Source organism: Platalea leucorodia, assembly GCF_965183815.1.
Source record: "Platalea leucorodia genome assembly, chromosome: 9".
Classification (NCBI taxonomy): Eukaryota; Metazoa; Chordata; class Aves; order Pelecaniformes; family Threskiornithidae; genus Platalea; species Platalea leucorodia.
In genome coordinates this window covers 30,275,452-30,299,912 of record NC_138831.1, presented here as the reverse complement: position 1 = coordinate 30,299,912, position 24,461 = coordinate 30,275,452, and the positions used below count along the sequence as shown (strand labels likewise).

The window sequence follows — 24,461 nt, the reverse complement described above, 5'->3', positions numbered from 1 at the left end:
ATAGAAATATATATTATATAATTTTAAATTTTTTTAATTTTTGTTTTTCCTGGTGGGTAATTTTTATCCACCTAGTCTTCCAGCTCCAAGGACCTTCGCTTTTGGGAAGTGTTGCTGAGCTATTTAGCTGGGGTTGATTGTGCTGATGTATTTTTTCCCTCTCAGTATTGGAGAAAACATCATCTGAAGTACCAAACCAGTATTTGACAGAGCTGCTCTGCGTGTGTGTTTGTGTGCGGTGCGTGCGTGCGTGCGTGTAAGAGAAGGGTGAGGGGTGTGGCGGGTCTCGGTGCATTTCACTAGTGAAATCCGCATATGGGATATATATTTTTTTAAGTATAGAAGTTTAGCGCTGGCAGATATTTAAAACACGGGGGAAGATTCCGATTTTAAAAAAAGAAGTCGGCACGGACTTCGTAAGCCACGACAGACACAACTGCACTGTCTCTCCTCCTCAAAGGAGGCAGCTTTCCTTGCACAAACCCATGCTGCCAGTCCTAAGCACCCGAAACAGCTTCCGTTGTCCCTGGCTGGGGAGCTGTGAGCAGGGCTTCGCCACTGCTTAAACCTCTCCCAGGGATTTATTTTTTCCAAGACAGCAGGTCACCTCCTCCCGGCACCTTCCGTGGGGCTGGGGAGCGGGTCCGGAGGGGGACGCGTGCCTCACTGGCCCTTCTGCAGCCGGGGGAGCCGGGGTGGAAGCGCGCAGCCCCAAGGGGCCACTACTCATTGGCAGCCAATGCACAGCAGGCAGATCTCGAACAGGAGCCTCCTATGGAGAGAGGGAAAGAGAGGGAAGAGCCCAGCGGGGAATATTCACAGTTTGCCAGCAATAAGTTACCCGTCTCGTTTCTCCTCCTTTGCTGTAACCGGGCAGGAACGGGCTCTTGTGCGTCCTCTTCCATTTCAAAGGTTTCACACGCACTCCCCGCTCCCTGTTTCCCCCTTATTTTTCCTGTTGTATGCTCAAGGTGATCCGGAAGCGAAAAATCTTGGGTGATTTAGACTTTTGACCAGCTTGGAAGTAACAGCTGCCGCCGCCGCTGCTGCTTGGTGGGTGTCTTGTCCCAGGAGCCCGTGCCTGCATGTCGCCGAGCGCGAGGGGGGCTGGCGCAGGTCCCCGGGACGCGCCGCGGGGAGCCTGCCTTCGGCGCCCGCCCGCCCTCCGACATCCCAGCTCTGCTCCCAGCCTGTACAATAGCAGAGGTTTGGTTTGGTTTGGTTTGGGTTTTTTTCCCTTTTTATTTGAACTTGCTTTTTGTATTCTGTAATGTGATCCTCGGCCCACAATCCATGTGATTTCTATACAAATGTTGTAAACTTGATTGTAGTGCAGTATTTCCATTAAAATATCAGGGCTAATCATTGTGTTACAGATTCTTCCTTCCTTCCTGGTCAGCCACGATGAAATTTTGGGGTGTTCCCAAGGGACAAAGGGGATAGGGAGGATGAGAAGTGGGTGCAGAACTGCTTAGGCCGAGGGACCGAGACGGGACTCACGTCCCTGCTCAGGTTCTGCCTCTGGTTTCCAATTAATGTACTAAACACGCCGTGTTTCGCGGGGGCAGGAGGCAATAATTAGCTGTTTTTTACCTCCTGAAGCCGGGAGGGAGTCGGCCGAGCGAGCGGGGCCGTCCGCGGCCGCGCCTCTCCAGCCCCCGGGGGAAGGCGCCCGCAAGGCCGTTCCTCGGCGGCGCCCCGGGGCGGCCCGGCCCTTTCCCGGGGCAGCCCAGCGAAGCCACCCGGCGGGTTCCCCGGGGCGGGCGGGAAGGCCCTGCCACAGGCGGGCACCGGCCCCGCCGGGTCCCGCCGACCGCGGCCTCCGCAGCGGCCCGCCCCGCACCCGCCCCGCACACCGCGGGGGGACGGGGACAGCGGGGCCGCGCAGGCGCAGAGCGCCGCAGCCCGGCCGCCATGGCCGCCCCGAAGCATCGGCGCACGGCGCTGGAGCGGGTGGAGAAGTTCCTCTCCGACACCTACTTCACCGACTGCAACCTGCGGGGCAGGTGGGCGGCGGGGCCGTGCCCCGCACCTCCCCCGGCCCTCCCCGGGGCGCTGGCAGCGGGCGGGCCCCGCCGCGCCTGGGCCTGCTCCCGTGTGGGGGCGTGGGGGTGTCCCAGCCCCGGCCCCGGCCTCCCGCTGCCGGGCAGGGCTGCGGGGGCTCGGGGGCCTCGGCGAGCAAAGCACGCAGGGCCACTGGCCAGCCCGGAGCTCTGCCTCAGGCTGCCGCCGGCACGGCCGCCTCTGCCCCCGGCCCTCCTCGGTGGGGCCGGCTCCCATAGTCCCCTCCGGCGGGGCAAGGTATTGCTCTGTAGGGCAGCGGATGCTGTGAGGGTATTGAGTGACAGCAGGGCGACAGAGCCGTGTTGGGAAAGCAGGGTGGTCCCCACCCCCGGGCCGCTCCCCGCGGGACTGGCCTTACTAATCGTGCCCCGGCCGTCCCCGACTGCAGGCTCCTTGGGGATCGCTGTCCGCCGGCATCGCTCTCCTGCTTCCAGACCCCGCGGCGCATCCCGTACGCGGAGGCCGTCGAGCAGGAATTCAGACCCGCTAAAGTGGGAGACTCCTTCGGGCCCACGTGAGTACCAGGTTTCGGTGGGCCGTGAGCGCGGTGGGGCTGGAGCTCCCGTCTTCGGCGTTACTTGTGTGCCTGAGTCAGGTGATAGTCCTCCTCCCTGTTGCGTGCTTCGAGTAGAAGGTGTCTGCCCAGAAGTCCTTAGGGAGATTTTATGAGGAAACAGACTGAGATGTGTCTGTTTCCAAGGAGAGTGAAGAGCCCGGTTCATCGGTCCTTTCTGCTGAGAGCTCATGCTCATAGGCATGGTTGTGGCCCTGGTGCTTGTTTGTGTGTGGGATCTGCGTGCTTCGTCAGGGCTGGGAGAAGACTGGGGTTTTTTTCCTAGCAGTGAGCAAAGGAACAATGCTACCGTGTGTTTCTCTGGGGTCCCCGAAGAGGCTGGGTTGGGGCCAGCACCATGGGGTTTGTGTGCTGCCTTCTGAGCTTCCTCGCCCGCTGGGGCTGCCGTGCATGCTCGCAGCCTGGGCACGAGCCTGCCCTGGGGGTTAAAGGCCATGACAAGAAGGGTCACAGGTCTGGACATATTGATAAACTGCCCTGCCCCAGGCATAATTCAAGTCCTAGTACCATCTGATTTCACTGTCTTCTGGATTGCTGTGGGGGTTGGAGGAACAGTTTTCCGCTCCCTGTCAGCTCGACAGAGCGCGTCAGCCCACTCAGCGTGGCTTTTAACTTGCTGTCAGATCTCTAACCCTCAACAACGACTGACAACAGTGGGTTCCACAAGTTAGAAGCTTCACTTGGTGAAAGAGTGACCGGTCAGGTCAGCAGCTCACAGGGAAGGGAAAGCCCAGTGCGTTTAAATGGCACAGAACAAGGCTGGCATGTGCAGGCACTGTGTGCTGCTTAAACTGACGATGTGTCATAGCCAGCCGGACAGGGAGCCACCTCCAGACTACGCGGTGTCTGGGGGCGTAGGTTAAAGCAGGTCTGTACGGACAGGTAGCATTGTTACATTCAAATCACATTGAACTTGTGTGCTGTCCCCACTCTGCTTTTTCCAGGGCAGCTCTGAGGAAGTGTGGTTTCCCTTGGGAGAAGGTCTCGGGGTGGGCTGAGGTTGCTGCCTGCTCTCTTCCAGGTGGGAGACGTGCTGGTTTAAGGTGGAGCTGAGCATCCCCCCGACATGGGCAGGGCGGGAAGTGCACTTCATCTGGGAGAGCGATGGGGAGGGCATGGTGTGGCGAGACGCCCAGCCTGTCCAGGTAAGGAGGCGTGGATCAGGGGTGTGCCAGCCGTGCCAGGCGCTCTGCTATGCGCAGAGTGGTTATCTCCCTTACCCTTCTGCAATGGGGCAGTAGAAGAAACCCTCTCCTGTTTGTTATGCACTCTTCAGAGGAATGCCTACATGTGTTGGGGGGTGTAAAATAACATGTGGACCAACAGGAGAGAACCAAGAACAATTGGAGGTCTAGACAGAGTGGTCACAAAGAAAAACAGAAGGAGGATTTGTCGTTGTAGGGTTTTTTAGCCTCAACTGGTAATCTCTGAGGCAATAGGGTACCTGTCTTTACATGTGAGAAAACCTGCTGTGCAGAGAGGGGCAGTGTTTGTGAAGAGTCTGATACGTGGGGTGGAGAGAAGGCTATGCTCGTGATTTGCGTGCTGTGCTGGTGGAGCGCAGAGGGTCCATGGGCTATTTCCAAAGTTCAACCCAGAAAGGCAAGCCTCCTGGTGGTGGGTTTGACTGTGTTCTAGACGTTGCCCCCCACCAGGAGTTAAAATTCTGGTCTGCAAACCAGTAACAGCTGAAAATCCCTTGCTTAGGCGTTAGCAAATCTGTCTTGGAAGAAAGGATGGGTGAGCATCGGGCCTGAGATGTGAATCTCCACTGCTGTCAAGACCAGTGGGACAGGCTCTTGTCACACAGGTCAACTTCAGTCCTGCTTTGGGGAGGTGGAATGGCTCAGGTGACGTTTTGCAGCCCTGCCCTGCTCTGTGGTGGCATCCGCAGGGTTCGTGTTACTGCAGGGGCAGCAGCAGTTTCCGTGCCAGTTGTTCTCGTGGGAAGCATTGTCTCATGAGATGTGGGACCAGGCCCCTCTGCCCAGCTGGATGTGTCTTGTCCTGCCTATCCAGCCCGCTGTCACGGACCTCTGAAGGTATGTGTTAAATGCGCTGTCTTCCCCTGCAGGGTTTGACTAAGGAAGGTGAGAAGACCAGCTACATCCTGACAAGCAGCCTGAAAGAGACAGAGCCCCACAGGTGGGTGGTCAGCCGGGCTGGAGCCCCAGGGAGCCCCCCACTGCTGGGGGAGCGTGGCGTTATTTGAAATATCCAGCTCTGTCTTCAGGGGCTCTGTCCGTTGTTCAGGTCGGGCTGGTCGCACCACAGGGAGAGGAATGGACTTTCCAGGCCGATTGCTTGTGGTCTGCTCCCTGATGATTTCCTTTTGCTTTCCAGTCTGACACTGTACGTGGAGCTGGCCTGCAACGGTCTCTTTGGGGCTGGCAAGGGCAGTATGATCGCCCCTCCGGACCCTGACAGGAGGTTCACCCTGAGCAAAGCTGAGCTGGTCGTCTTCAACAGGAATGTCTATGAACTGCTGGTGGATCTGGAAATACTGCTGGACATGGCCCAGGTCTGTGAGCTCTTTCTCTTCCCTTCTCTCACCCTTTCCACCTCCTTCCACAACTTCATTTTATCTCCTCCTCCTGCTGTTCCATGACATGTCTCCTCCCACCAGGAGGCCCCAGAGGAGCAAATGTTTGCTCCTGCTGCTGTAGCACAATTGATGTTGTCTAGAGTAGGAGGAAACTGAACAGAGAGAAGCCACAGGTGTGTTTTTCATCCACTTTCTGCTCCAAAGCAGGATCTGTTAGACCAGAGCCCCCTGGGAAGGGCGTATGTGTAACCTGGCTTTAGAAGGCACACAGGCAAAGACATATGGTTGTGTCTGTGAGGCAGGGACACGGTGTTTACCTGGCACCACTGGCAGAGTCAGATGTTGGAAAGAGGTAGTGCGTTCTCCCCGGGGGAGGTGGCATCCGAGCTGGTACAGAGAGCTGCTCTGAGCCAGAGGATGTGCCAAGCTCCAAGTCAAGCTGTTATCGCTCCCAACTCCAGCTCCTCGGAGAGGAAAACCAGAGGAGTTTCCAGGCCCTGTACACTGCCAACCAGATGGTCAACGTGTGTGATGTTATGGACCCCTCCACCTTCCCTGCTGCCCGTGACCTGGCTGCGGCGATCTTCAGCCAGAGGAATGGCGAGAGCCAGCACACCATCCATGCCGTGGGTCACTGCCACATTGACTCTGGTGAGAGCAGCACAGTGCTCCCTCTCTGCTGACCTGGAGGCCAGGGTGTGCTCCCCAAGGGAAGAGCTGGCTGCCCTTGGGCTCCAGGCACTGGCTGCTGTGCCCCGAGGGAAGGGAAAGGGACCTCTGTGCTGCCGTACAGCTGGTCTGTCACCGAGGCAGGGGAATGTGTGTCTGGCTAGCTCTGCGGTCTGGAGCGCTGATGGGGCTGCTGATGAGGAATGAATTACAGACCACTATCTTCCACCTGTTGGACTTCACCCCTCGATTTCCAGTCCCTGGAGGGGTTTCAGTCTCAACAGAAAGGCAGCAGCAGGAGAAGTGGGGGCCGGAGGCCCCAGGCTGTGTTGCTGTCAGGCACTTAGTCAAAGGACAGCATTTTGTTCTAGCATTTTCCCTGGCTGATCCGCGAAAGGCAGCACAGCCCTGTTCCCAAAGGAGCTTGTGCTGAGCAATAACCGCGATGGGGCCACGTGTCTGTCCCCACAGCCTGGCTGTGGCCCTATGAGGAGACCATCCGTAAGTGTGCTCGGAGCTGGGTCACGGTGGTCCGTCTGATGGAGCGCAACCCGGAGCTCACCTTCGCCTGCTCCCAGGTGAGTGATCTCTCTTCTGGGGAGCTCTCCTTCTGCTTATGGCATGTTGTTTTTCCAGCATGACTCAAAACAAGATGGGGGGGTGACTGGGAGCATCCTGTGCAGTTGCAGAGAGGAGGGACATCGGTGTGGAGCAGTGGTGGGAACTGAGGCTGATCTCTGTGCTCTGGCAGGCGCAGCAGTTCGAGTGGGTGCGGAGCTGGTACCCTGGGCTCTATGCGCAGATTCAGGACTTTGTGGCGAAGGGGCAGTTCATTCCTGTCGGAGGCACCTGGGTGGAAATGGTGAGAAGCGCGGTGAGCCTGGCTTGGCACGCCCTCCCTGCGCCATCCCTCTGGGACTGGTCCTGACACTGGATGGGGAGAGCAGAGCTTTTGTTGAGCCAGTCTGGTTGATGATGGTCTCCAGGCCCAGAAAACAGCAGCTGTCTGCAGTGTCTAGCTTCGCAAAAATACCGTCCCTCTCCCAAATCATCTCATTCCCTGAGAAAGGAGCTTTGGTCTGGACTGACTGAGCTCCCTTCCTTTCACCTGAGCTCTGTTCAGATCCTCTCCGTGATCTGCCAGGTCAGGATGACAGTGTGTGGGAATGGGGTGCTTGCAAGACCTCCCCTTCCCCAGCGCCTGGCTTGCCGCATGGACACCCTGTGCTTTCCCCCCAGGACGGGAACCTGCCCAGCGGGGAGTCCATGGTGCGGCAGTTCCTCCAGGGACAGCGGTTCTTCCAGGAGCAATTTGGCCGGATCTGCTCAGAGGTACTTGCTCTTCTCCAGCACACCTTCCTTGCACACCATCTCCTTCCACCTCTTGCTATGCCTGAGGGTTTCTCTCTGGTTCTCCAGATATGGTGTTCAGGTGCCTCACGTTGGCCTGCGTTTTGCAGCTAAAACCATGATGAGTAAATATCTACTCCCCCATGTATCATGGCAGTTAGCGCAGTGCCAGGCCTTGGTGATGTTGCTTGTAGGTCCCTGGCAGGTCTCTAGAATTGCTCCTTGTCTAGCACACCTTCTGTCCCCTCTGCAAGAAGGGCTGAGAACCTGATTACCAGGAAACCCTCCATGAGCTCAGGCTGTGATGCGTGGCCAGTGTGACTCACATGTGTCTCTCTCTCCCTCTGCTGCTGTCACATCTGCTCCCAGTTCTGGCTGCCGGACACATTTGGATACTCAGCCCAGCTGCCCCAGTTGATGCGTGGCTGTGGGATCAGGCGGTTTCTCACGCAGAAGCTCAGCTGGAACCTGGTGAACACCTTCCCGGTGAGCTGTGCTTCCCTTCTTGCCAGGGGACGGACTTGCGGTTGCTGGAGTCTGTCTGCAGGGCTGGACCTGTTGGTTCCACAGGTCGAGCCAGTCCTTCAGCTCAGCTGACACTTGCTCTTCTTCCAGAAGCCACCAGTTTATGGTGGTAGCAATGTCCTGTCAGGCTTTAGGGGAGAGGAAGGGCATGGTAAGAGATCCAGCTGGGCCCCTGGCCTACAAATTCCTTCTGCTTCCAGATGCGAAGCTGTGACCTGCATGGAGGCCTAGCAGACAGCAAACCCAGCTGCTCCTCTGCTGTCCCCTGCCCTTGTGGCATTCCCCATCCTCGTGCAACTGTCTCCTTGCGCTGATCTGTCAGGGTATTCTGCAACCCCGTGGAGAGAAAGTGAAGGCCCAGTCTGAATCCTCAAGAGGGTCCGAAGTGCCTGTCCCCTGTGCACTTCCCTGGTGACAAAGATGCTGGACTTCATGTGTTTGACAGGGCTTGCGAGGAAGCTTGGGCTTTTAGCATGCAAGGTCTGTGCTGATGTGGTTGAAGCATGCCCTCCACGCACACATTTGTGTGGGAGATGAGTTTGGGAGCCTTGAAACGCTGAGCTAAGGGTGGATTTGTCTTTCTGGTACTGTTATGACCAGAGCTGTCCTTTTGAGAACTCCTAGGTACAATGGGGCTGTGCTTTAGCATTTTGGCACTGTGTGGTACAGGGGGGCTGTATGAGACACCGCACTTTCCTTTGGCTCCCCTCCAGCATCACACCTTTTTCTGGGAAGGCATTGATGGTTCCCGAGTCCTGACCCATTTTCCCCCTGGTGACTCCTATGGGATGCACGGGCGAGTGGAGGAGGTGAGTGAGGTTGCCATACGTGCATGTGAAGTGCAGTGCCAGCCCCTCGGGGCCAGAGCTGAGGCTCCTAAGAGAGGGCCCTGCCTGGGAAGGGAGCAGGATAGCTGGCAGCGTTGCTGGACAAAGGGTGTTTGGGTGCCTGGCAGTCAGTTGCCTGCCTCTGAGATATGTCCATGCCTGACTTTGGCAGTTTGGGCTGGGGAAGAGGGGCAGGACTGGGCTTTGCACCCTAAAGGCTGACCTGGCTTTCTTGTGTGGAGCTGTGGGAGCTGAGGCTGGGCACCAGGGGATTGCAGCTGTCCAAAAATCCCTCTAGATGCTGAAAACAGTGAAGAACAACAAGGACAAAGGATGCGTGAACCACAGCGCTCTCCTCTTTGGCTTTGGAGATGGGGGAGGGGGCCCCACGCAGAAGATGCTGGACAGGATGAAGAGAATGAGTGACACAGATGGGCTGCCAAGGTGAGAGGAGAGCTCCCTTCCTCTCTCCTTGCAGGAGCACTTGTTTTCAGCCAGGCCTGGCCTTCAGTAGTGCCAAAAGAAAGGGTGTGCGAAGGAGGGCAGGGAGCAAGCGGGGCGAGCAGAGGGCTAGGAGGGACTGTCAGGGAGACAGAGTCTCTCCATCATCAAGAGCTGTAGGAACAGGTACATGGGGCAGCCTTGTACTGCTTGCGAGCCCTCAGTAGAGCCGTGGGGTGAGTGGCCAGTGTGGCAGTGGTGCCTGGCAGTCAGTCCCTGCCTGGGGGATGTCCAGATCTCCGTGGCAGGCAGCAAGAGCAGCATGGAGTGGGGAGAGGGGTAGGAGGAGGTTGAGGGGCACACTGTGTGTGGTTGTGTCGGGGTTTCTGAGGCCTCGGTTCCAGGGCTGTCACCTTTCTGGTCAGGATGCACCATTAGCCGTGTTACAGGCTTCTCCCCTGGCTCATGGCTGTTTGCCTGTCTCTCCCACAGGGTTCAGATCTCCACTCCTGACCGACTCTTTTCTGTCCTGGAGAAGGAGTCGTCGCAGCTGTGCACCTGGGTGGGAGAGCTCTTCCTCGAGCTGCACAACGGCACGTACACCACCCAGGCCCAGGTGACTGCATGCATGGGACGGGGGCAGCGGTCTCCCCCACCCCCTGGCAATGTGGCCATTCTCAGTTCTCTTGGCTACTGCTCAGGCAGCTCCAGGGTTTGGACAGTGCCCTTTAGGTCTCATCAGTGGGAGCCACCTTGTAGCCAGGGCTCCAAAAGGCAGATCTGTTGTCAGACTTTTCTTCAAGGGGTGAGAAAGAGACACACAGCAGGGCCGCCTTAGTCAATAGCCGCCATGTCCTTCACTTTAGCAGATAGTTGCAGACCTTGGGTGAAGAGTCAGAAGAAGGGGAGGAAGGTGACAACAGAGACAGGGGAAGCTATGTCCTGTGCTGGGAGTTTCAGTTTGATCTGTGGCAAAAAATAACTCTCTGGTAATTGCAAACTCACGACACCTACAAATAACCAACCTGCCTGCACTGGAGCTGGGCTTTTGCTGCTGGTGTGAGAGATCCACTCCCAGCTACCAGTTTCCTAAGCATCATCCTTCTGTCCTTGCTTTGACACCAGATAAAGAAGGGGAATCGGGAGTGCGAGCGAATACTCCACGACGTCGAAGTACTCAGCACCTTGGCTGTGGCGCAGGGCGGCGTGTTCCAGTATCCTGCCAGCCAGCTGCAGCGGCTCTGGAGGTGAGGGCGTACGGGACCACTGATGGCACCAGGGGAGGATGTGGTGAGGGCTGGGGACTTCAGCATGAGAGCTGTCTGCTCTTGGGGTACCACTCCCCATCCCCTACAGCTCCTTGTCTCTGCCTGAATGTGGGCAGAAATCCTTGCTATCAGTGCACCAAAATTAGCCAGGACTAGTCAGATCACACTGGTGTGGGCAGTTATCAGGCAGCTCAGTGGGCTGATGGTGGGAGATGGTCACTTATCTCTCAGTCCTGCCCAGCTGGAGCCAGAAGGGTGGCTGACCACAGCCTGTCTTCATTTGAACTTCCTCTTGAGTGTGTGGGAGAGCAGTGAATAGTTAGGATGTAGGGACCTTTGCAGACTCAGTACTGCAGTGCTGTGTGTACGCAACCCCTTCCATAAACTGATCAGGGCTCCACCTGGAAAGTGTTTCAGTGCTTTGCTTGATTCTCCCGTTGGAAGATAGCTCCAAAGCCTCCCTAGTCTGCTGGCTGGAAGCTTCATTTCCGACCTAAGCTTATTGCTCACCAGTTTTGACTTGTCCAAACTTGTGCAACAATATATCTGGTAGCCCTGAGGGATAACAAAAAAAATAGCTCTTACTCCCCATGGTTGTGGTTTACTAAGATGACAGTTGACAGGTCCTAGCATAAAGGGATTTAAAGGATGCTACAGAAAAAATCCTTTTTTCTCAAGTGTTTGCTAACAGGGGGATAAGGAATAGTTATTAAGTTTGCCTGTCTTGCAAACAGGGCTTGGTAAGCCCAAACAAATCCGGTGCTCTCCCCTGCTTCTTCGCCTCGTTTCTGTTCTATGTTTTAGGTTATTGCTGCTCAACCAATTCCATGATGTTTTGCCAGGCAGTTGTATCCAGCTCGTGGTTGAGGATGCCCTGCAATACTACACAGGTGGGCAGGGAGTTTGGCTAGGAGGGCACTTATCCATTGGAGCACACTGGTGGGACTGCAGAGGTTTCAGTCCCGGACTGCCAGGCGCTATGGGTCGAACTTGTGCAGGCATTTGTCTGTAATAGCGCTAACTCAACAGGGAATTAGCAGGGGAGCCAAGTGATTAAAAAACATCCCGAGTTACTGACTTCTTTGCTTGCTGCTGGCATGCCAGGATAGACCCCAGCAAAGGTTTGCTCCTGCCGGCCCACAGGTACTTGCAGTAGCTTTACTTTATTATAGCACCACAGTTTTCCAGTTGCGCTGGCATAGTTCATTGTAATCTTGTAATAACAAAGTTAAGAATAATTATAAACTTTAATTACTTACTAATAGATAATAATAATTAATATAAATGATAATTAGTAATTGTAGCGTGGAAGTAGCTAAAGTGTATGTACATTGCACGGGAGTGCCAGAAGCTCTCTCGGATGTGAGAAAGGGCCTGGCCGGATCCAACTCAGGCCTTTTTGTTGCTCAGAGATCCGCAGTGCTGGTGCTCAGCTGCAGGAGGAAGCTGTGCAGTCCTTATGCAGGGAACTGCTGCAGCCCACGGCAGGCAGCGCCGAGAGCACCCTCGTGTTGAACACTTTGCCCTGGGAACGGACCGAGGTGATCTCCTGGACTGGGCCAGACAGAAAAAAGACTTTAGGTATGTCTAACTCGGGTGTAACTCATGTATCAGAATTTCTTACAGGGGCAGAGACAGCTAACAAAGAAATACTCTGCCTCTCCCTGCCCTGGGGAGGGTTTACTGACTTGTCAAATTGCTCCTTGGGACTTTATCCCACTTCAAGTTGTCTCTGAACTATGGATGAAGAAGAGGAGGGTGTGAAAAGAGGTGGTAGGTCTGATGTGGGAGCAGCAGGGCAGCACAGTGGGACTTAGGGTTAGGTCTGGGGCAGATGTTGGAACAGAATCTCTTTGCTTTCCAGCTCTGGTGACGGTCCCCAGCATGGGCTATGCTATAGCGAGGGAGCCGTCGCTGCCCCCTCAGCCTGTGGCAGTGAGGAAACAGGTGAGCACAATGGCAGTTGTCCTCAGATCGGTGTACCCTGCATCAAAGGTTGATTGGGGAGAGATCTAGGGAATCCAGCATGCAGCAAGTCCGCACACTAGATTTGCAACTGCGGCGCTCAACTCCCGCAGGTGTAGGTCTGTGAAATGTTTCTGTCCTTTCCCCCAAGGAGGATGGCTCCATTGCCATGGAGAATGGGGTGATTGCAGTCTGCCTGGACACGATGGGGCGCCTGACCTCACTTCGGCTGGCGGGCTCCGAGAGGTGTGTCTGTCACCCAGTTACTGGAACCAGGCTCCTCAAACCTCTCTCAGGGCTTCTTCTCACTGTACGCCCTTCTCCACTGCCAGTTCTTACGCTGCTGTTTCTCTGTTCCACTTTGTTCCAGAGAGTCAGTCCCAGATGGCTGCTATGCCAACCAGTTTGCACTCTTTGATGATGTTCCCCTGTACTGGGATGCCTGGGACGTGATGGATTATCACTTGCAAACCAGGTAGAGGAGCAGTGCATGCAGCACTTGGATTTTGACTTTGCTCTGAGGTTCTTGCCTCCCTGTCAGTGCTAGCTGTAACAAAAGCTGTAACAGAGCATTCACTCTGGAGAAGTGAGTGCCTGCTGTGTGGGAGGCTGGATTGGGATTTGGGAACCTGGATCTACCAAGCTGAGACCAGCCCTGCCTTTATCCCTTTCTCTAGGAAGCCAGTGACAATGCTGCTGAAGCCTCTGGAAATCACCCTGGATGGGGGCCTGCGGGGAAGCGCAAGCTTCTCTCTGCAGATCGGAGAAGGCAGCACCTTAACCCAGGAGATCATCCTGGACGCCACGTGCCCGTACCTCCGCTTCCTGACCCAGGTTTGGCCAGCGGCTGCCATGCAATGCGAACATCTGTGCTGTGCAGGCAGGGCCCTGGGGAGCTGAACGTCGCGTCTGAATTACGTTCCCCACCCTGTTTCCTTCCCTGGAGCCCCCCACTGCCTGTCCTCCTCTGCCTTAGGGGAAGGCAGCCCGAGGTTGGTGGTCCTGAGGGACAAGGGTGGAAGAGACACCCACCAGTTCATCGGTGTTCAGACTCTAGTGCGGTTTTATGGTACCTGGTCTGGCCTGGGTACGGGATGGCTGCTGCGCACCAGGGAAGGATAAGTGCAGCCTCTGCCTGTCAGCCCCCCGTGGTGATGCCCTTCTGCTGCCATGTTTAGGTTGAGTGGAAGGAGGCTCACAAGTTCCTGAAGGTGGAGTTCCCTGTGCAGGTCCGGAGCACAAACGCCACCTATGAGATCCAGTTTGGACACCTGCAGCGGCCAACGCACTGGAACACATCCTGGGACTGGGCTCGATTCGAGGTGAGAGGAAAGGTGGTCTGGTCCCAGGGCCGAGCTGCTCCTCCCATGGTGGGGGGCTGCTCTTGCTCCCAGGCAGTAGCTCTGTGTGGGGAATATGTCCCTTGGCACCTCCTGCAGGTGTGGGCTCACAAGTGGCTGGATCTCTCCGAGCACGGCTTCGGGGTGGCACTGCTGAACGACTGCAAATACGGGGCATCGGCCCACGGGAACGTCCTCAGCCTCTCACTGTGAGTAGGGTTGGGGTGAGGGTGGAGCTGCAGCGGTCACTTTGCCTTCTGAGATGTCTCGTGGAAGTCAAGGCAGCACCTGGTCCTTAATGATCATAGTTGATAAGGAAATAGCCTGGTATTAGTCTAAGTGGCTGGCTGTCATCTGAGAACTTCTGGCTGACTTAATTACAGTTGACTAAGATAAAGTAATTCCTATGAGTTATGCTCATAGATAATTCAGGAGAGATCAGATCCACATTTGTACCGAGTGATTTTTCTGTTGCTGGCCAAAACGTACCCCAGGAGGGGAGGCTTAAGGAGAGGGAAGGAACAGCAATGTTATGGATGCATACAAAGCTAAGAGAAACTCTGCATGTTTCAGTTTGACTCCATCAGCCACAACTTTCACAGGAAAACACACTTCAAATTGTTTAGCTTCTGGGACTGTCCAGGGTCTGTTTGATGTTTCCAGAAGCCAGCAGCGTGTTGGCTTCCACCTCAGGGCCCAGCCTCAAGGCAGCGGTGGAGGCAGTTGTCTTGTCCCAGTGCTCCTCTGGCTCTGCACTGCGTGACAGAGGGTGCTGCCCGACACCAGTCTCACCTACTTCTTGTTGCCTTAGGCTGAGAGCACCCAAGTCCCCCGATGCCATGGCAGACATCGCGCACCACCAGTTCACCTACGCCATGATGCCTCACCTGGGTGAGTGACGGGCAGAGCTGGGCCCCGTGGTACACGCAGGGCGGAGGGTGCTCCAGTGGGCCTTGGGGCAAGCATGTCTCCGGCTGTGCATGCGTAGAGGCTGGCTAGAGGTTATTGTGTTGCAGGTTCCTTCCAGGACGCCGGTGTGATCCAGCATGCTTACAACTTGAATTTCCCCCTCCACACGGTCCCGGCCACCTCTGCACAGTGCCTGTCCTGGAGCGCCTTTTCTGTCAGCTCACCTGCCGTCGTGCTGGAGACTGTCAAGCAGGCAAGTCCCCGGGGCAGAAGTGGGGAGGGCAGACAGGTTAAGCTGCTGTTGTTAAGCCTGGCTTGCTCTTTCCCCCACGCTGGGTGGGGGGAGGGCTCAACTGAGTGGAAACAGTGATCCGTCTGGTTTGCATGCCTGCTAGGTGAGGACAAGGGGGGTTAGCACCCCTCTCTGCCAGCCCGGGCAGGCACTCGCACCAGGGATCACAGTGGCATCCACATCTGTATGTGGGTGCTGCAGCCGCAATCATTAGCGCTGCACCGTGGCAGGTGAGGAATGCATGTGCACACCGGCAGAGCCGCTCAGCCGTGATCACTTGCGTCAGGCCGTACCCTGAGGTGTAGGGTAGGATGTGCCTGTCTCGTTTGTCTGAAATCCTGTCGGTGCTGTCCCCCAAAGGCTGAGGACAGACCTGAAGCCGTGGTGGTTCGGCTGTACGAGGCGCATGGCAGCACCGTCGTTGCCTGGCTCCAGACCTCCCTCCCCGTTAAGGAGGCGATGCTGTAAGTCTGTGCTGGAGGGCTGGGCACATGTGGGGATGGAGATCACTCGTTTCAGCCTCACCCACTGCTTTCTTCCCCAGCTGTGACCTCCTGGAGCGGCCGGCTGCGCGGGGTCACCTGCCACTGGAGCAGCAGGGCGTGAGGCTTTCCTTCACACCCTTCCGCGTGCTCTCCATCCTCTTGGTCTTGAGGCAGTGACACCATGAGTCGCCCTTGCTGATGCCACGGCAACCTGGATCAACACCGTGAGCTCAGATCGCAGCCTGAGGCTTCCCTGATCCCAAGAGCTGTGCAAGGAGGCGGTGGTTCCAGGGAAGGGCAGAGTCTCCCCCTCGCCCCCCACCCAGCCATCGGAGAGCAGCGCTCAAGAACAACCAGGTTCTTCAGGAAAGGAGGACAGTTGCCCACTGCCTAACCAGGGAAGGAGGGCCCAAGTGAGTTTCCCAGCTAGCTGAAACGTGGGTAAGGTTGTGGGACAGGCTGGCTGGCCCCTCACGGGCTCTGCTCCAGCCCCGGGGGGGTTTGGGAGCAGCAGCTTCCACAGTGGCTCCTGTGTCTCAGCCTTCATTTTGTCCAGACCCTAGCAGCGGGTGTAAAGATGCACTATGGTCATTCTGCTCTCCCCTCGCCTGCCTCTTGCACTGCCCTTGCAGAAGGGGAACAGAAGTAAAGAGAAGAATTACATGAAAACAAACTCCAGCACTTATTTCCAGACAACTGCACTGTTCTGCCTCCTCCCAGGGGCTCTGTTGTAGCTGCTGCTCTCTTAGTGTCCTCCTCAGCAGGATCTCACTCCTAGGACTGGGGAGACACAGGTTACCTTTATTTTTGGCGGGGCGAGGTGGAGGGGAAGCCTGCTCCAGCCCATCTGGGGAAGAGGCTGGACGCAGGGGGTTATGCTTAGCACAAAAAAGGTGCGCACGGTGATTTCTACACAAAATACTTTATTAGTCAGCTAAAAACAGTGATCTATGCAGCAGCCAGAAAAGGAAGAGGGGAAGGAAGAGGGAATCCACTTTTAGGCAGAGGGAAGGGTCAGAGTCCAGCACAACGTGCGGTCCATGGCCCTGATCACCCTCAAATGCCCAGGGACAGCAGGAAGATGCCGGATAAATCAGCCCCATCACCAAGCCCAGCTTCTTCCCACACTGGCAGGATGCAGCGGTAGCAAGCAGGTGTGAGTGCGGGTACAGAGCAGTCCCATTTCTCCCCAGCACGAACCCAGGCCCCGGCCAGACCCTCCCTGAGCTCCTGTGTCTGTTAAAATGCCCCTCAGGAGGAGGGCAGCGTGCAGCACTCAAACCGCAGGGGCTGCGCCTGGAAATGGAGAGGGAAGTGAGAAGTCAGAGGGTGAGGGGGTGCCTGGTTCTGCCCTGCAAAGCCCCGCTGGCTCCTCGCCCGTGCTTTGGCACCCTCTCAGTCCCCCTGACACGAGGGAGTGCTCCCACAGCCCCTGCCTGTGCGTTTGAAAGCCACAAGGCCTGCCAGCCTCACCTCTGCCCCTGTGCGCAGACGTCCGGCAGCTTCTCTTGGCTTTGACCGGCGCCTCGGGCTCGGACAAGGCTAGAGCAGTGGTTGCCTTCCTCCTCCCCCGAGCACGTCCCTTTCTCGGCCCGTCAGCCTCCTCCTCCTCCTCAGCTGACTTTGGGGGTTTTGCTGCAGCCCTGGGGCGCCGTTTTGAGGCACGCGTGGTGGCCTGGGTGGACATCAGAGCCGGAGCTTAGCAGCAGAAGTGTGCTTGGAGCACCAGCTGATGAGAAACTCCAGGTAGGAGACCCACTGTGAATTCAGGAGCAGCCTGAGCAAGGGACGGGGAACAGGACACCCTCTAGACCCAGCAGGAGCCACAACCACAAAGCTTCTTACCTTGGGGGTCAGAGCCTCGGGATCTGCCTTCAGCTGAGCGCGCTTCTTGTGGGACGTCTGCCCTGCGGGAGAAGACGTGCCCAGGTTAGGCGAGGTGAGGAGGAGATGGGGCAGAGAGCACCCGTGCCTTGGGGGGACAGGCTGTGGCACAGTGACCGTTCATGGACGCTGTCCCAGGTGATGTGTGAGCAGAGCTGAGCCGGCTGAGGTGGGGAATTGGCAGGAAGGCTCGAAGGGGCTCCTCTCCCCTCCCACCAGATTCCGTCCCATGCCAAAACATGGCCCAGTTTGGGCTCGCAGCCCCAGGCAGAGCACACCCTCCTGCTCCCAGCCTCGCAGGCGAGGAAGGGAACGTAGGCACTGGCCTGGAAAAGTGCCCTGCGGGTGCAAAGGCTGTGCCCAGGCAGGTGGGTGTGCTGGTAGGAAGCCTTGGGCACAGCGGGCTCCGTCCGCCAGTGCCAGTGGCCGTCACAGGCCCGTCAGCACCCCAGGGAGAGAGGCTTTGCTCCTGCCTTTGCCCTTGGGCTTCCCAGGCTCCAGCCCTCCTGCAGCAAGAGTGAGTCCCGCAGGGAGGAGAGAGGACACTCACCTTTGGGAGCCATGGGGCCAGGCTCTCCCTGCAAGGAAGGCAACAGAGCATTGACTGGGGCGCAGTCATTCTGCAGGTTGCAGCAGCAGAATCTGTGCCCCTTCTCCACCCCGCAGCCACAACAGTGATAAGGAAACAGCCACGTTTCCCCAGGAAGCCAGGGGAGTCGGACTTGCTCTGCCTGCCCTCTGCCTCGGGGACTCTCCCGTCAGCCCCTGCTCCTTCTGCAAGGCCCCACCGCGGCGCCTCACCCAGACACAGGGCACAGGAGGGAAGAACAGGGCTGCCAGACCACCCGAGCCCCCCGTTCCCGCAATCAGCCCCTCCGCTGAAGACTGCCTGCCATCCCTTGGCCAGGTGGCCACCGCGCAGACAGTCTTTGTCACCTTCATGTCCAGCAGTCTGTCGGAGAGGGAGACCCCCAGCGATACAGTGTAACACCGGGGGGTCTCGGGAAGCAGAAAATGCGCTGGTGTTCCCTTGGAGGAGTGGCCAGGGGGGCACCCAGCCCCAGGCAGCGACCCCAGACTCCTACCTGGAACCATATGGTCCTGCCATTGCGGTCGCGCAGGGAGCTCATGCCAGGCACCAAGTAGCACTGCAGCCAGTTCTTGAAAGCAGCATAGTTATCCGAGTGATCTGGGTCAGAGAGATTTTTCTCTGGGAAGGGAGAGAGGGAAAGGACAGAAGTAGAGAGGAAGCAGTGACCATGGTGTCAGGGTGCCCTCCCAAGCCTCCTGCTGCTGGGAAGGCAGAGCGCAGGCCTCCTTGTCAGCCCCGGCTGTCCCTTTTCCACGGCTCCCTGTCCTGTCACCTCACCCGCCGCGATGACCTCCACGGGCACGGTGTGGCACAGCTCCAGGAGATCTGGGTTCTCCCGCTTCAGCTTCAGCTTCTTGCTCAGCGTCAGGGAAGGATTCTGCAGGGGTGGAGAAGGGGAGGGAAGTCACCTGCCAGCCATCCCAGCCTCATTGGGGTCTCTCCTCCCCAGCACCAGCCAAACTCCCCATCTCCTCTTGCCTTCCTGAGGACGAGCTGCCGCACTCCCCACCCCGTGCCAGCCCTGAGCTTACCCCATTGCAGGCTTCGAACTGCACATCATTAGCACATTCCCCACAGCTACAGAGACATGAAAGAGTGCTAGCACACAGGAACACCATCAGTTCATAAAAACAGCCCTCAAATCACATATTTTGTTTTCAGCCTCCTTTAAAATAGCCACCTCCTCTCCCCCAAGGCCACGAGATGATAGGCTGTGGGCTCTATTGCAGCCTTCCCCAGAGATTTTAAGTTTGCAAGGTGTTTGTTTCCTGCGCCCCTTCCTCTTCACCCACCCCAAATATACCCGGAGACTTCCTGACGACAGAAGTCGGGCACCAGCGCAGCACGCAGGCGTGTGCCGGGGGAGCTGTCACAGCTCGTCAGCCTGGCCACGTGTGAATGAACGCCGCACACGTGAGGTTACAGAACTGCTGTGCCCCGTTTGCCACTCCATTGGAGGGGCAGACGTGCTCAGACATGGGTGTTTATGGCAAAGGACGCTAACACACTTGAGGAGAAAGATCCCCTGCAGCAAGCATTAGAGTTGTGAAGGGAAAATGCCTGCCGTCGGGTTGGGAAAGACTCACAGCAGCAAATACCTCCCGACAGCGGTGTGGGCAGAGGCTGTGCCAGCTCTGCAAGGGCCTCGTGACAATGTTCTGCCCCATCAGAGCGAGGAACCAAACATGAACTGAAACTGGCATTGAACCCTGGCCTGGAACAAGCCCAGAACAGCAGACCTGAACCAGAGCTTTGTGCCCAGCTAAGCCCGAAGCAGAGCCAGAGCAAGGCAGATGGCTGAGCCCAGACAGGGCTGGAAGCAAACTGAACCACCTCCACTGCTGCTGAGCCCAAACCTGAATCAGTAACACTTCTCAGCTCAGTCCGGTGCCCTGCACGGGAGGTGAGAAGCTCACGGGACCCCAGGGTGCTGCCGAGACGTCCCGCAGAGCCAGAGGCAAACAAATCCCTGATACGGCCTCTGGAAGCCTGCCCCTTTCTGAGCCTGCGAAAGCACCCAATATTCCCCACCTTCTTCCTCCTCGCCTGCTCCTGATCCTTCAGAGCCTCCAGCACGGTCCGAGCCTTTTCAAAGGGAGGGATCTTCAACCTGAGAGAGCCCATCTGTTACATACAAGCCTGAACTCTCAGTTCTGGCACTTGCCAGCATCTATCAGGTGAGGAAGCCCAGCCGACTCTGCCAAGGAGCCATCAAGCTCTGGCAAACTCTTGGAGACCAAACCTCCCCGGCAGGTCAGCGGGTGCTCGGCCCACCTTACCTGTACAAGATCTCAGCACGGAGGTAATTCCCAATTCCATTGAAAAACTTCTGGTTTAAGAGGGCCTCGCAGATGGGCTTGTCAAAAGCCTTGTCATCCAGGTTCTTCAGCACGTTCTCCCTGCAACAGAGCGCGGGGCATCAGGCAGGTTCACCTGGGCATGGCCGTGCTACTGCCACGCAGTAAGTGCAGCCAAAACAAAGCAGGGGGGGCCTTCCCTGGGGCTGGGCCGTGGCTGGCAGGGTGGTGGGCCGCTCACCTGAAGGCCTGGTACTCGGAGAGGACGCAGGGCCCACGGCCGGGCTGCCAGGCGTCGCCCAGCCGCCATGAGCCAAAGCGGCGGGCGTCGACGAAGCAGAGGGCGCGCGGGGGGCTCTCGCGGGTGAGGAAGCGGAGGTGGGCATGGCGGGGCAGCTGGGCGGCGGGGCACAGCCGGAACGACCCCGACATGCCGAAGCGGAAGACGAGGTCCAGGGGGGCGGCGGGGCCCAGCGGGGCCAGCGTCAGCCGCAGCTCCTTGCCCCGGGAGGTGGCCGAGATGCGGTAGGCCTCGCTGGAGAAGGGCACCTCCGGGCCCCTGCCCACCGCCGAGCGCTCCACGCCGCCCGAGAACACCACCCCGCCGCACGCCCCGTTGATGTAGCGCCCGGCCAGGTGCAGCTCCGGGCACTCGGGCATCGCCGCGGCCGCAACGGGACCGGACGGCCCGGCCCGCCCCGCCGCCACAGCCGGGCCCCGCCGCCGGCTGCCCGCCCCGAGGCCCGCAGACACGCCCCGGCCCCGCCCCGCCCGCCTCCCATTGGCTGCGCGGCGCGCAGAGCGCGCTGGGAGCTGTAGTCCTGCCGCGTCTCCAAGGCGACGGGACCCGGCCCGGCCTGCAGGGCCCGCCGAGGCCTCCGCCCCGCCGCGGGGAGGAACAGGCGGGAGACGGCTGGGCTTTGCCACCGTTACCTTTATTGGAGCCTCACCGCGCGGGAAGGAGGGCAGGGAAAGCTACCCCCGGGTCCCCCTGCCCGGCCGGGCGCAGCGGGTCCCGTCCTGCCATCCCGCCTGGGCGCCTCCCGCCATCACCCCGTCTCCCAGCCCCTCAGAGGAGGGTGTTCATCAGGGCCTGGGCCTGCTTCAGCTCTGAGGAGAGAGCGAGAGGGCGCTGGGGGAGCCGCGGGCGCCGCGGCATCCCCCCCGGGGGCGGGGGGTCCCCGCTGCCGCCCCCGCCCCGGCCTCACCTGCCAGCAGCACTCGGAACTTGTCGGCCGAGAGGGCCACAGGGACGGCCGCCCTGCTCCCGCGCTCCCCGTCCCGCAGGTTGAAGGTCAGGTGCACGAGGGGCTCGTTGACCTCCCGCAGCTCGCTGGAGCTGAGGGTGTAATCCACCCGCCAGCGCACCGAGCCCAGCCGGCTCACTGGGGTGGGCGGCGTCAGCACCCCGGGGCGCTCGGGCAGGCCGACCCACCCCGAGCCCCGGGCCCCCCGCCGCCGCACTCACGTCTCAGGCTGCAGGCCCTCAGCCTGTCCTGGAGGGAGCTCTGCTTCTCCTCGTAGGACCGGCACAACCCGCCGGCGTGCTCTGCCCAGGGGGAGAGACGAGAGAAGAAAACCGCCGGCTCCGCTGCAGCCAAACCCCGCTGAGGGACCCGGAGGAGCCCCCTGGGACGGATGGCATGGAGGGGAGGTGACGGGGGAGCGCGGCTGCCGCCCCGCGCCGGATCGGCCCCGGCACATCCCACCCGAGGGTCCCCCCTACCTTTGGGCAGCCCCAGCTGCTGCAGCTCGCTCGACAGGGACTCGCCATCCACGTTGTGCTTGGCCGCGCTGGAGAGGATGAAGCCGAGGACGGCGATGGTCGCCTTCACGTCCCCCGATTCTGCGGGTGGGATGGAGGGTCAGCTCCTGCCAGGCCGCTGCCCATCCCCGGAGCGCGGCTGCCCGGGGGGGCGCCGGTCGGGGCTGGGGCTGCAGCACTCACCCAGCTTGGCGTCCGAGGTCAGCTTCAGGATCTTCTCATACTGCGGGAGAGCAGAGCGCAGGCCGTCAGGGAAAACAGCTGGTACTGCCTAACACACTCGCTACCAACGTTAACGCTAATAATTCTTACCTTAGCGTTAACACTACTACTACTTAACACAATATTATTACTACTAGCACTGGCTGGTAGCATTACTAATCCCGAGGCTTGCATTAAGAAGACAACAGCCAGCAGTGCTGCTCGTTGCGCCGTTAGCGTTAGGGGCCGTGCCCGCGGCGCGGCGGCCGGCGCAGGGGCCGCTCACCTCGATGGCCTCCCCCAGCAGGTCCCGCAGCACCTGGGCGCAGATCAGCTTCAGCTTCACGGAGGACTGCGGGGGGAGAAGGGGGGTGACCACCGCGCCCGGGCGGGCGGGGGGCGGGCGGGGGGGCGGGGGGGCGCGGGCACTTAACGATTTTGGCCAGGGTGCTGATCTCGGCCAGGACCCAGTCGGGGCAGTCCAGGTCCCCGCAGAAGCGGAACCGCTGCGGGGGGAAGGCGCGGTCAGAGCCCGCCGCGGCCCCCCCCGCCCCGCCGCCGGCCCTCCCCGGCCCCCCGCCCCACCATCGCGCCGCCGGGCCCCGCTGCCGCCGCAGTCCCCGCCTCCGCGACCCGGAACCGCTCCCGGGCGGGCGGGAGCGCTGCGGCCGCTCCGCCCCGGCGGCGGGGCCCGGCCCCGGGCCTTGGGGAGGGCCGCCCCGGGGCGGTGCTGGGCTCCCCGGCGGGGCCGGCGGGTCCCGGGCCGGGCCCGGCTGCAGCGGGGCTGGGCGGGCGGGGGGCGGCTGCGGGCGGGGCGGGGGCGGCCGGGCCGAGCCCCGCGGGGAGCTGCGCCCCCGCCCCGGGGCAGGACCCCCCTTCCCGGGGGCGGCTGCTGGGCGCGGGCCGGGCCCCGCCGGGGAGCCCCGGGGCCGGGGGCAGCGGGGGGGCTCGGCCGGGCCGGGCCGGGGCTCGGGAGGGCCGGGGGACCCGGGCTCCCGCCCGCAGGAGGACGGGGCGGCCCCGGGCTCCGGCCCCGGGCCCTGCCCGGCGGTGCTGCCGTGCAGCCCGGGACACCCCGGGGCCGCCCCGGCCCGCACACGCTGGAGCGCGGCTCCCGGCGCTCCCGGCCCCGCCGGTGGACGCCCCGGCCCGGCAGCAGCCCCAGCCCCGGCCCCGCGGCACCTCAGCCCCAGATGCGGGACACTGCAGGTGACAGAGGCTTCTGCTTCTTACAGCTCCGCTGATGGAAACTCTGGCTTGTTCCCTCTCTTGCTAACGAAGACTCCGGCTTGTTGAGGCTCCAGCTCGTTACGGCTCTGACCGACGCTCCAGCCCTGCATCATTTCAGCTCCAGCCCTGTGTCATTTTGGCTGCAGGCGAGGTGCTGGAGCCTCCAGGTGAGAGGTGCTCCTGCTGCTCACAGCTCCGGCTGACGGAAACTCTGGCTTGTTCCCTCTCTTACTAATGAAAACTCTCGTTGTTGAAGCAACAGCTTGTTGCACCTCCAGCCGATGGATGCTCCAGCTCCGCAGCGTTTCAGCTCCAGTCCTGTGGTCTATATTTCTGCACCAGCCCCGCGGTTTTTATTTCAGCCCCAGCCCCTGCCCTAGAGGCTTTATTTCAGCTCCAGCCCCACAGCCTGTTTCCACCCCAGCCCCGGGGTCTGTATTTCAGCCCCAGCACCACAGTTTCTGTTTTGGCTCCAGCTCTCTGTCATTTCAGGTCCAGCCCTGGAGTGTTTATTCCAGCCCTACAGTCAATGTTTCAGCCCCAGCCCCTGTCCCACGGTCTTTATTTTGGCTCCAGTCCTGCAGCATTTAATTCAGCTCCAGCTCTCCATTGTTTCAGCCCCAGCCCTACAGTCTGTATTTCTGCCCCTGGCCCACAATCTTTATTTCAGCTCCAGCCCCATGGTCTTTATTTCAGGTCTAGCTCCGCCCTTACACATTTCATTTCAGCTCCAGCTCTGCGGTGTTTATCTCAGCTTCAGCTCTGCTATGGGAGCTCTCGCTCTGCATCTTCCTCCTGCCTCTGGGTGAAAGCTGCTCCTGGTTCTCAGGGCAGCACTGGGGCTGCTGACAAGGCCGTAAATCAATCACTGCCATCGCTCCAGTACCAACGTGAGCTGTCATCTCTCCCCCAATATCGCCTTGATCAGCGCGTCTGGGTACCGAATAAAGCGTTGCCCCCCCAGCCCCGTTTTGCCCGGAGACCATCTCATGCATCGCCCTCGGCCTGGAGCACGCCGGCGCCCCGTGCTTCAGGGGCAAACGCGACCGGACCCCACCTCCGGTGAGGGGCCCACGGCCCTGACCCCCGCCACCCCCGAGCCGGCGTCGGGGGGCTGGGAACGGCCCCACCTCCGCTCGGCCTCCGGCTCCCCGCCCCCCAAGGCGGCCCTGGGGCTGAGCCCCAGAAACCCAGCCCTGAGCCCCAGCCCCCCCAGCCGGTTCCCAGCCCCGCAGCCC

At 59.6% G+C, this 24,461-nt stretch overlaps 3 protein-coding genes across 8 annotated transcripts; 1 reads left to right on the top strand and 2 right to left on the bottom strand.

Annotated features, from left to right (window-relative positions):
* The first annotated feature begins 1,905 nt into the window (after window positions 1-1,905).
* MAN2C1 (mannosidase alpha class 2C member 1) lies at window positions 1,906-15,910 on the top strand. 3 transcript variants are annotated; one of them, XM_082322253.1, is made up of 26 exons: window positions 1,906-2,006; window positions 2,453-2,578; window positions 3,660-3,783; window positions 4,713-4,783; window positions 4,982-5,159; window positions 5,645-5,834; window positions 6,324-6,430; window positions 6,604-6,714; window positions 7,092-7,184; window positions 7,572-7,688; window positions 8,441-8,536; window positions 8,853-8,998; window positions 9,488-9,611; window positions 10,121-10,242; window positions 11,068-11,153; window positions 11,674-11,844; window positions 12,128-12,210; window positions 12,380-12,474; window positions 12,599-12,703; window positions 12,906-13,062; window positions 13,407-13,550; window positions 13,668-13,777; window positions 14,380-14,459; window positions 14,585-14,730; window positions 15,130-15,233; window positions 15,314-15,910. In XM_082322253.1, exons 1-26 carry the CDS (start codon window positions 1,915-1,917, stop codon window positions 15,429-15,431), a joined length of 3,096 nt encoding a protein of 1,031 aa, XP_082178379.1. In that variant the 5' UTR covers window positions 1,906-1,914; the 3' UTR covers window positions 15,432-15,910. The 3 variants fall into 3 exon arrangements, with proteins under 3 accessions (XP_082178379.1, XP_082178377.1, XP_082178378.1); XM_082322251.1 differs by having other exon boundaries at window positions 13,407-13,777; XM_082322252.1 differs by lacking the exon at window positions 8,441-8,536 and having other exon boundaries at window positions 13,407-13,777.
* A 272-nt stretch (window positions 15,911-16,182) lies between these two features.
* Window positions 16,183-20,768, bottom strand: NEIL1 (nei like DNA glycosylase 1). 2 transcript variants are annotated; one of them, XM_082322525.1, is made up of 9 exons: window positions 20,269-20,768; window positions 20,010-20,129; window positions 19,762-19,840; window positions 18,508-18,607; window positions 18,224-18,348; window positions 17,689-17,716; window positions 17,100-17,161; window positions 16,728-16,929; window positions 16,183-16,550 (listed from the first exon to the last, which is right to left on the bottom strand). In XM_082322525.1, exons 1-9 carry the CDS (start codon window positions 20,685-20,687, stop codon window positions 16,531-16,533), a joined length of 1,155 nt encoding a protein of 384 aa, XP_082178651.1. In that variant the 5' UTR covers window positions 20,688-20,768; the 3' UTR covers window positions 16,183-16,530. The 2 variants fall into 2 exon arrangements, with proteins under 2 accessions (XP_082178651.1, XP_082178652.1); XM_082322526.1 differs by lacking the exon at window positions 16,183-16,550 and having other exon boundaries at window positions 16,881-17,012.
* Window positions 20,769-21,004: 236 nt separating this feature from the next.
* COMMD4 (COMM domain containing 4) lies at window positions 21,005-22,640 on the bottom strand. 3 transcript variants are annotated; one of them, XM_082322527.1, is made up of 8 exons: window positions 22,579-22,640; window positions 22,428-22,499; window positions 22,280-22,345; window positions 21,976-22,015; window positions 21,754-21,873; window positions 21,496-21,576; window positions 21,236-21,412; window positions 21,005-21,137 (listed from the first exon to the last, which is right to left on the bottom strand). In XM_082322527.1, the coding sequence occupies exons 1-8, from the start codon at window positions 22,579-22,581 to the stop codon at window positions 21,097-21,099; spliced, it is 600 nt and encodes a 199-aa protein (XP_082178653.1). In that variant the 5' UTR covers window positions 22,582-22,640; the 3' UTR covers window positions 21,005-21,096. The 3 variants fall into 3 exon arrangements, with proteins under 3 accessions (XP_082178653.1, XP_082178654.1, XP_082178655.1); XM_082322528.1 differs by having other exon boundaries at window positions 22,280-22,312; XM_082322529.1 differs by lacking the exons at window positions 22,280-22,345; window positions 22,428-22,499; window positions 22,579-22,640 and adding an exon at window positions 22,105-22,273.
* Window positions 22,641-24,461: the final 1,821 nt, after the last annotated feature.

What these genes read in the sequence shown, in the direction of transcription:
- MAN2C1 (XM_082322251.1), top strand. Translation starts at nt 1,915, where the DNA reads ATGGCCGCCCCGAAGCATCGGCGCACGGCGCTGGAGCGGGTGGAGAAG. An exon ending in CGGCTGGCGGGCTCCGAGAG is followed by an intron (nt 12,475 to 12,598) that starts GTGTGTCTGTCA and finishes ACTTTGTTCCAG; the next exon opens with AGAGTCAGTCCCAGATGGCT. An exon ending in ACCTCCGCTTCCTGACCCAG is followed by an intron (nt 13,063 to 13,406) that starts GTTTGGCCAGCG and finishes TGCCATGTTTAG; the next exon opens with GTTGAGTGGAAGGAGGCTCA.
- NEIL1 (XM_082322525.1), bottom strand. Translation starts at nt 20,687, where the DNA reads ATGCCCGAGTGCCCGGAGCTGCACCTGGCCGGGCGCTACATCAACGGG. An exon ending in CGTGCTGAGATCTTGTACAG is followed by an intron (nt 19,841 to 20,009) that starts GTAAGGTGGGCC and finishes GGGCTCTCTCAG; the next exon opens with GTTGAAGATCCCTCCCTTTG. An exon ending in CGTGGAGGTCATCGCGGCGG is followed by an intron (nt 18,349 to 18,507) that starts GTGAGGTGACAG and finishes CTCCCTTCCCAG; the next exon opens with AGAAAAATCTCTCTGACCCA.
- COMMD4 (XM_082322527.1), bottom strand. An exon ending in GACCTCGGACGCCAAGCTGG is followed by an intron (nt 21,874 to 21,975) that starts GTGAGTGCTGCA and finishes TCCCACCCGCAG; the next exon opens with AATCGGGGGACGTGAAGGCG. An exon ending in GTTCCGAGTGCTGCTGGCAG is followed by an intron (nt 21,138 to 21,235) that starts GTGAGGCCGGGG and finishes CTCTCTCCTCAG; the next exon opens with AGCTGAAGCAGGCCCAGGCC.